Source organism: Oncorhynchus gorbuscha, unplaced genomic scaffold (genome assembly GCF_021184085.1).
Source record: "Oncorhynchus gorbuscha isolate QuinsamMale2020 ecotype Even-year unplaced genomic scaffold, OgorEven_v1.0 Un_scaffold_1333, whole genome shotgun sequence".
Lineage (NCBI taxonomy): Eukaryota > Metazoa > Chordata > Actinopteri > Salmoniformes > Salmonidae > Oncorhynchus > Oncorhynchus gorbuscha.
In genome coordinates this window covers 55,997-65,831 of record NW_025746140.1, presented here as the reverse complement: position 1 = coordinate 65,831, position 9,835 = coordinate 55,997, and the positions used below count along the sequence as shown (strand labels likewise).

Below are 9,835 nucleotides of genomic sequence, written 5' to 3'. Positions count from 1 at the left end.
CGACAGATTTGTACCTTGTCAGCTCGGGGGTTTGAACTCACAACCTTCCGGTTACTAGTCCAATGCTCTAACCACTAGGCTAGGCCTGGCTCAAGAAGGTATAGGCATCACCTAGGCCTGACTCAAGAAGGTATAGTCATTCACTGTAGAAGTCTCACATACAAATTACCTCTGGCAGTAATTGGATTGAAAAAGGTCTTGCAGCAATAAGCCTCTTACAGTATTGCAGTTTGCACTTGTTGCTGAGCAGGCAGAGCAGAGCAGATCCAGGACAGTTTGATGGACACACGGGCTAACATTGCTTAATAACGGCCTATAGGATGAGATTTGAACTACAACCTTGGTTTGAAACGAGGATAGCGTCGATGCGACATATATAATCATTTCCAGTTAGGCCTACAGGCTTTATACCCCTGCAAGGTCAGTCAAGATGATGGCCGGAGATGTTGTTGGTATCTGGGAGGTGGCGTTAAGCGATGGGGTTTACAGGATTGAGTTTGAACACGGCACGGCGACAGGGAAGAGGGTTGTTTGGATCAATGGACAGGTACGTAGGCCCTGAAACATATTCCTTCTTAAAATCTCTGAGGTGTTATTGAGTAGTCAGAGCTATGTACAGAAGGCCTATGGCTGTCTGATTTGCTTTCTTCCTCAGGAGGTGCTCAGAAGAGATTGGATGTTCAAACTGGTTGGAAAGGAGACCTTCACAGTGGGAGGCATGGAAACAAAAGCAACAGTAAACATTGAGGCTATCAGTGGCTTTACCTACGAGTACACCTTGGAGATGGATGGCAAGAGTCTCCAGAAGTTCATAGATAACAGATCCAAAGTCACTAAGACGTGGGTGCTGCAAGTGGATGGTGTTGACTGCAGGATTGTCCTTGGTAAGGCTCAAAAAACAAGAAGCATGTTCTTTCCTATGAGCATTGAGCAATATTTCAGTGTCAATTCCAGCTACACTGTCTATTCTAAAAAGTGTTTAAAAACATAGTTGGCTGTGTGTAAGGCAACATGCAGGTCAGCGCTGTTCTGAGGAGTATAATCTATTTAGGGGAACACTTTTGGGCGGGCTATTTTAAGCCATGCGAGCAACCTGATTGGAAGGACACTGTCCTTTGTAGCCTATAGCAGAAAGCTCCATGTGACATGAATAAACAAAGCAGGGAACTCTGCACTGTGTGATGTTATGATGCTCTTGTGGATGTGTAATGCACACTGGTAAATCACTAGCAATCATTCCAATGCACTGCATGGTGCTTCTGTCCTGTGGGCCTATGGTGAAAAATATGATGCAAGCAATACTAATAATATACTAAATTACTACTGTATGGTTTCAACAGAAAAGGACACAATGGATGTATGGTTCAATGGGCAGAAAATGGAGACCGAGGTACTTTTTCAACCTCTTATGGAATTGAATGTGAAGTTATTGTGTCCATGTATGTTGCATACATACATAGGCCAAGGTTCTGGTTTAACATGATTCACTAATGTTTTGGTCCATACTTTAGTCATCCCAGTCCTTTATGGATATTTATGTACCGTCTCTTATTGTCGGCTATAGGGAGAGTTTGTGGATGACGGAACAGAGACACACTTCACGGTGGCAGACCATGAATGCTGCATCAAGGCTTTGAGCAGTGGGAAGAAGAGAGCTGGTCTCGTCCATTACTTAATGGTGGATGGGGAAGCAGTGGCCGGCTGGACAGATTGAAGAGGACCGCTGAACTTTTCATGTCAGGAATCTGAAATGTTGGATAAATCCTATGTAAATATACATGAGGAGGCAGCCTCAGGGATGAGTGAGTGGCATTGAACTAAGATATCAATCGACTCAAGGTCTCTGTGCTGTTACTAGATTTTCATAGATGGGATCAATATTTTTATGGTGGAACTAAGGAGTATTATCTTTCTGATAACGAGGTTGTGTATAAATAAGTCAATTAATCAAAGGAAATATGTAAATATTTAACATTTCAAATCAATCAATAAACTATAGCAATACACTTTTTAGTTTTTAGTGTAATCATGTATGATCTTTGCTTGTTTATGCAGATGCTACGCTATATTGCACTAATTTGCAAGCCAAATGTATCTCTTCTGAAATATGAATACCTTAGAGCTCCATATATATGGCTAAATTAATGTGATATATTGGCATATACTGTACATGTGAGTGAACATTCTTCAAATGCCGAGAAACAGATGCGCAGCCTCTGCGCAACAAGTACATTCAAGAACGCGACGCCTCTGAACCAGCCAATGCGTTATATGGTTGCCGCCATAGAGATAGATTGAAAACTCTAGTGCCCAAATGAACTATCGTGCCCAAATGCCTATTTTAGCATGGGCATTGCCATTGAGGACTTTCACCATTTTAAAGAAGTCAACTGGGTGGGACTTCCTATGTGTTAATCCAGGTCACCAGGAGGGATCAGCCGATGAATTATACCCCCGTGAAAACATTCCATAAATGCAGGTGGCAATAAATAGCTGACTTTATACCAGTTAAAACAACACACTCCAGGTGGCAGTATGCACCCGTTCAGTTTGTTTGCCAACTCATAGAAGTAGTAGAATAAGAAAATGAACTACTTCGAAATGGAGATGAACGCAATGGCTCTGCCTGTGCCCTCACAGATACCATAATATGACAGATACAATGATGCGATGTCTATCTAAGTCTATGTGTTGCAGCGGACGTTTTCCAGAAGGAAACGTTCAGGGAATGACGTCCAATGATACAGACGGGATGGATTTCTACCCAAGAGGAAGGGGAAAGCACCTATGTTTGCCGATCAACTAGAGCAATCTGTAAAATATATATTGCTCTCATCGCAATAAGTAGCCACATTTGTATTGCGTCTTGGAATTTTCGGCAACTGCATGCGGCCAGTGTTTGGACCAAATCCGGACTGTGGGGGGAGTTTTGCGCCTGCTTTTGCACGCTAAACAAAACAACGAACGAGGACTTGGCTGCGCAGAACACACATCCAGCCACGATTAGTAACTATTTAGCTAGTTATGTAGATTGCTTTTAGCAGGTTTGCCTGGGTACATAACTACATTGGTTTATTTGCATGTTTGTGAAGAAAAGCTCAAACAGATTGGTCGGTCTAAGGAGAGAATTGATGGGGGTTTGAGAAATTCAGAGTTTTGTCCCCGGCTTGGACGTTAGCTACTGCTAGCTACCGAGTTAGCAAATGCCAAAGGGCCTATTTAGCAAGCGTTTTCAAACCTTTCCAGCGTTTGAGAGTTATGACATGACTGCAGTACAGTACTTACCTGTTTGCGGGATTGCTACTATTCATACACACGCTGATATTCGTGAATAGGGTTTTTACTTCCACACTCCGTGAGGGACGGAGCAAGGATATGGGGAAGCGTTGCTCAGCCGACTCCTACTGTCACTCCTCCAGGATTTCGAATCAGGAGAGCCCGGGTCGGTTGTTTGGACTCACGGATAACCAGCTAGCTACATGGACTCACTGACAAGTAACTGCTGTTTCATTTCAAGCCATATTTGCAGTTTGAATCAAGTAGCTCGCTATCGACAAATTATCTGGCGTGCCTCACCCACAATATTGTGCTGAGGACCACACCATTTGACCAGACCAGTCAGTCAACTCGTTACCAGTCGTGAAAGGGCACGAACAGAAACGACGCGCAAAATGAACTATCAGCAGCACCTTGCAAACTCGGCTGCCATTCGGTCTGAGATCCAGAGGTTCGAATCCGTCCATCCAAACATCTACTCCATATATGAACTGCTGGAGCGCGTGGAAGAGCCCATCCTGCAGAATCAGATTCGAGAACATGTCATCGCCATTGAAGGTAAGGCAGTAGGGGTGCATGTCGCCGTCGCTACAGGTGACATCGGTACATCACCATAACATGTTTTGCTCTGCACTCTCTAATCCTCTCAAATGTGTTTACTGCTGTGGTGTCGGAGTGTTGTATCGTTTTAATGTGGTTACATCATGGAAGAGCTGCTATGTTGTATGAATGAATGAATGTATAGGCCTTGGTTCCCTGATTGGCAATCAACAATTGATTTCTCTATTGAGCTGTTTCAACAAGCACTTCGCCCAGCTGTATGACACTCACATAACAATCAGTAGCTTATCGTTTGAATAACTTGCATGCAGAACTACATGAGGGGAAGCTCCGACCATCTGCTTTTCAAACTTCTCACACAGCTGGGCAGATGTTGGGCCACCACTATGTACTAGAAGGAGTGACATTCATTATCTCATGTCCCCTTGTTAATACATTGTCCTGTCATAAAGGTGTCATCATATCGTGACTCATGGCTACTGCATTTTACTCTATTGATTGACTGATGAAATGTCCAGCAGTATTGTAGTGAAGGCCTAGTATTGTTGTTGGCGGTGAGAATGGCAACCGCCTTCTCTCATTCACTGTATAGACTGTTAATTTGCATATAAATGGGTGCTGTGCGGTAGGTAGGGTAGGGAGGTGGGGAGTTAGGGAGGTGGGGAGTTAGGGAGGACTTGTCAGACAGCCAGGTGTTGTTTACCTACTTTCCACTGATGTTGGAGCCAGCAGCAAAGAAGAGCAAGCGGAAAGTGTCACACATTGAGGTAACATAGCTGTTAACAACAAAAGGTGTTTGTGGTCGGTGTGATCAGTGTGTGGGTGTGTGACTGACTGAGGCTAGGGTTATCCCACCGACATCACTAACTATGTGTGTGTGTCCTACATGTACCCTCTGGACACAGTGAGGGAGGGTGGCTACCTGCCGGGACTTGCTCTCTAGTACCTGGACCTGTCCTGTCAGAGGTACAAAGGAACTGGCTGGAGTGGGCCTCCTGAATGGAGGAACTGGCTGGAGTGGGCCTCCTGAATGGAGGAACTGGCTGGAGTGGGCCTCCTGAATGGAGGATCTGGCTGGAGTGGGCCTCCTGAATGGAGGATCTGGCTGGAGTGGGCCTCCTGAATGGAGGAACTGGCTGGAGTGGGCCTCCTGAATGGAGGAACTGGCTGGAGTGGGCCTCCTGAATGGAGGAACTGGCTGGAGTGGGCCTCCTGAATGGAGGAACTGGCTGGAGTGGGCCTCCTGAATGGAGGAACTGGCTGGAGTGGGCCTCCTGAATGGAGGAACTGGCTGGAGTGGGCCTCCTGAATGGAGGAACTGGCTGGAGTGGGCCTCCTGAATGGAGGAACTGGCTGGAGTGGGCCTCCTGAATGGAGGAACTGGCTGGAGTGGGCCTCCTGAATGGAGGAACTGGCTGGAGTGGGCCTCCTGAATGGAGGAACTGACTGGAGTGGGCCTCCTGAATGGAGGAACTGAGAAGCGGAGTGTGGTCTGGGCAGGGGGAGATTTCTTTGGTCCTCGAGTGCTGTTGGCACTGGGGATCAACATTGGCCAGGTTAATGGTACTGATTGGAGTGTGTGGGTTGAGCGGCTGTTCTTCTCTCCTGGCTTGATGGTCAGTAGTAGGAGCTGAGGACTGGTTTGAACAGTCAGGACCAATATTGGTCTGGGGCTCCGCCAATACTCCAGAAATACCATGAAACTAACTGGTTGGGAAGGGCTCGTACGTAAGCATTTCACTGTGAAGTCTACACCTGTTGTGTTCGGCCCATTTCACCTATACACTTTGATATGATTTAGGGCTGTGTCATATGTTCTGAGATGGGACACCGGTTGTGTTCGGCCCATTTCACCTATTCACTTTGATATGATTTAGGGCTGTGTCATATGTTCTGAGATGGGACACCGGTTGTGTTCGGCCCATTTCACCTATTCACTTTGATATGATTTAGGGCTGTGTCATATGTTCTGAGATGGGACACCGGTTGTGTTCGGCCCATTTCACCTATACACTTTGATATGATTTAGGGCTGTGTCATATGTTCTGAGATGGGACACCGGTTGTGTTCGGCCCATTTCACCTATACACTTTGATATGATTTAGGGCTGTGTCATATGTTCTGAGATGGGACACCGGTTGTGTTCGGCCCATTTCACCTATACACTTTGATATGATTTAGGGCTGTGTCATATGTTCTGAGATGGGACACCGGTTGTGTTCGGCCCATTTCACCTATACACTTTGATATGATTTAGGGCTGTGTCATATGTTCTGAGATGGGACACCGGTTGTGTTCGGCCCATTTCACCTATTCACTTTGATATGATTTAGGGCTGTGTCATATGTTCTGAGATGGGACACCGGTTGTGTTCGGCCCATTTCACCTATTCACTTTGATATGATTTAGGGCTGTGTCATATGTTCTGAGATGGGACACCGGTTGTGTTCGGCCCATTTCACCTATACACTTTGATATGATTTAGGGCTGTGTCATATGTTCTGAGATGGGACACCGGTTGTGTTCGGCCCATTTCACCTATACACTTTGATATGATTTAGGGCTGTGTCATATGTTCTGAGATGGGACACCGGTTGTGTTCGGCCCATTTCACCTATTCACTTTGATATGATTTAGGGCTGTGTCATATGTTCTGAGATGGGACACCGGTTGTGTTCGGCCCATTTCACCTATACACTTTGATATGATTTAGGGCTGTGTCATATGTTCTGAGATGGGACACCGGTTGTGTTCGGCCCATTTCACCTATACACTTTGATATGATTTAGGGCTGTGTCATATGTTCTGAGATGGGACACCGGTTGTGTTCGGCCCATTTCACCTATACACTTTGATATGATTTAGGGCTGTGTCATATGTTCTGAGATGGGATGGGACACCGAGATTGTGTTCGGCCCATTTCACCTATACACTTTGATATGATTTAGGGCTGTGTCATATGTTCTGAGATGGGACACCGGTTGTGTTCGGCCCATTTCACCTATACACTTTGATATGATTTAGGGCTGTGTCATATGTTCTGAGATGGGACACCGGTTGTGTTCTCCTGGCCCATTTCACCTATACACTTTGATATGATTTAGGGCTGTGTCATATGTTCTGAGATGGGACACCGGTTGTGTTCGGCCCATTTCACCTATACACTTTGATATGATTTAGGGCTGTGTCATATGTTCTGAGATGGGACACCGGTTGTGTTCGGCCCATTTCACCTATACACTTTGATATGATTTAGGGCTGTGTCATATGTTCTGAGATGGGACACCGGTTGTGTTCGGCCCATTTCACCTATACACTTTGATATGATTTAGGGCTGTGTCATATGTTCTGAGATGGGACACCGGTTGTGTTCGGCCCATTTCACCTATACACTTTGATATGATTTAGGGCTGTGTCATATGTTCTGAGATGGGACACCGGTTGCTTTTCTCCTGGATGTTTTATAAAGTCCAGTTGTTACCACGTATGCTTGTTTTGTTTACCAAATGTTGTCGGCCATGTGTGCACTGTAGCATGTGTTCTGATTCTATTATATATTTGAATAATCTTAGAGAAGGATAGCTCTGTCACAGTAGCCTGGAACATTCTGACAGAGATTCTAGTTCTGTAAACATGTCAGATGACCAAATGCTCTTCTGATGGAGAACCCAGCATCATGTTTGTAAACATGTGGTTGGATTGTAGATCAGGTTGGTTGGGATTAGAGCCTGGCTGTCGTTTTCAGGATCCTTGAATGACTTCTCGCCGAACACTTGTCTGACAGATGGCAAATCCACTCTGAAAACTGCTACGTCACACTTCCTTTATCTTTCAAACCCAGCCAGGACGACTGTCACTCCTGACAGAATGACTGATATCTAGGGAGAGAGAGAATGATGGAGGGAGGTGGAGAGAAACAGAAAGGAATTGAGGGAGAAGGAAGAGAGACAGAAAGGAATTGAGGGAGAAGGAAGAGAGAAAGAAACAGTGATCCAGAGAGAGTGATACGGGAGGGAGTGAGGGAGAGATGGGGCTGTGAGGGAGAGATGGGGCTGTGAGGGAGAGATGGGGCTGTGAGGGAGAGATGGGGCTGTGAGGGAGAGATGGGGCTGTGAGGGAGAGATGGGGCTGTGAGGGAGAGATGGGGCTGTGAGGGAGAGATGGGGCTGTGAGGGAGAGATGGGGCTGTGAGGGAGAGATGGGGCTGTGAGGGAGAGATGGGGCTGTGAGGGAGAGATGGGGCTGTGAGGGAGAGATGGGGCTGTGAGGGAGAGATGGGGCTGTGAGGGAGAGGAAAAGAGGATGAGATTGCACTGAACAAAAGAGCAGTTATGTAATGCCTGTGATGGCTGACTGATGTCCTGGCTGACTGATGTCCTGGCTGACTGATGTCCTGGCTGACTGATGTCCTGGCTGTAATAATAAGTGGTGCCTTTTAAAGGGTTTTTAGTCCGTTATGCAACCATGGTGTGTGTGTGTGTGTGTGTGTGTGCAGGTTTTACAGAGTTGTACTGCTGAAGGATGCTGATGTCACGGACACCCTGTTTTCTCCATATTAGTGCACTATGTTTGATCAGGGACACTGGTCAAACGTAGTGCACAATATAGTGAATAGGGTGTCGGCGGCAGGCAGGTAGCTTAGCTGTTAAGAGTGTTGGGCCAGTAACGGAAAGGTTGCTGGTTCAAATCCCGGAGCAGACGAGGTGACGAGCAAGGCACTTAACCCCAATCACTCCTGGTAAGAGTGTCTGCTAAATGACTAAAATGTAAATGTAAAATGTGTCATTTCAGACTCCGCGTACCCTGATCTCTGTATTCTGCTGCATTTGTTTCCTGCTAAATCACATCCATCCCCAGACAGCAGTACAGCACTACATCACACTGCTCTCCCCCACATTCTGACTGCTGAGGTGAGGAAGGAACTGACACAATGTTCTGTTTCCCAGTAAAATAATAGTTTTTTAGTTTTTGCTGACCAGTTTTGCATTGTTCTGTTGGCACCAAGTGGCTGGTCTTAGTCATACAGAAACATTATAGCTACTCTTTAGAATGATCAATCAATGAATCATCAGGATGCCATCATCTGTAAGGAAAGGACTTTGCAGTTTGTCAGACTGTGTTTCCTACCTCAGTCTATGCATTGAGGTCGCTAGAGATGATTGTTACCACGAAGCAAAGGTCCTGTTTGTGACATGGTTGATGCTAACATGCTTCTGACACATGCTGAGATTCCTTCACATTTATGCTCCTCACCAGACAGACAGGGAACATGATCTCTGGCCTCGTCACCAGGCAGAGTGGGAACATGATCTCTGGCCTCCCCACCAGGCAGACAGGTAACATGATCTCTGGCCTCCCCACCAGGCAGACAGGGAACATCATCTCTGGCCTCGTCACCAGGCAGACAGGGAACATGATCTCTGGCCTCCCCCCACCAGGCAGACAGGGAACATGATCTCTGGCCTCCCCACCAGGCAGACAGGGAACATGATCTCTGGCCTCCCCACCAGGCAGACAGGGAACATGATCTCTGGCCTGGCCTCCCCACCAGGCAGACAGGGAACATGATCTCTGGCCTGGCCTCCCACCAGGCAGACAGGGAACATGATCTCTGGCCTCCCCACCAGGCAGACAGGGAACATGATCTCTGGCCTCCCCACCAGGCAGACAGGGAACATGATCATCTCTGGCCTCCCCACCAGGCACAGGGAACATGATCTCTGGCCTCCCCATCTCTGGCCTCCCCCAGGCAGAGGGTGTACAAAACATTCTGGAAAACAAAACATTAGGAAAACCCCTTTTCCCTTCATAACTGCCTCAGTTCCTCAGGGCCTGGACTCTACAAGGTGTGGAAAGTGTTCCACAGGGATGCTGGCCAATGTTGACTCCAATGCCTCCCACAGTTGTGTCAAGTTGACTGGATGTCCTTTGAGTGGTGAACCATACTTGATACACACGGGAAACTGTTGAGCGTGGAAAACCCCAGCAGCGTTGCAGT

General features: G+C 46.8%; 1 protein-coding gene across 1 annotated transcript; it reads left to right on the top strand.

Annotated features, from left to right (window-relative positions):
- Window positions 1–221: 221 nt before the first annotated feature.
- Window positions 222–2,006, top strand: LOC124022313 (fas apoptotic inhibitory molecule 1-like). Its single transcript, XM_046337237.1, has 4 exons — window positions 222–547; window positions 656–884; window positions 1,341–1,390; window positions 1,565–2,006. The coding sequence occupies exons 1-4, from the start codon at window positions 431–433 to the stop codon at window positions 1,712–1,714; spliced, it is 546 nt and encodes a 181-aa protein (XP_046193193.1). The 5' UTR covers window positions 222–430; the 3' UTR covers window positions 1,715–2,006.
- The last annotated feature ends 7,829 nt before the right edge of the window (window positions 2,007–9,835 follow it).

Coding starts and splice junctions, on each gene's coding strand:
- LOC124022313 (XM_046337237.1), top strand. CDS start 431: ATGATGGCCGGAGATGTTGTTGGTATCTGGGAGGTGGCGTTAAGCGAT. Junction 885..1,340: donor TGACTGCAGGATTGTCCTTG/GTAAGGCTCAAA, acceptor TGGTTTCAACAG/AAAAGGACACAATGGATGTA. Junction 1,391..1,564: donor GGCAGAAAATGGAGACCGAG/GTACTTTTTCAA, acceptor TGTCGGCTATAG/GGAGAGTTTGTGGATGACGG.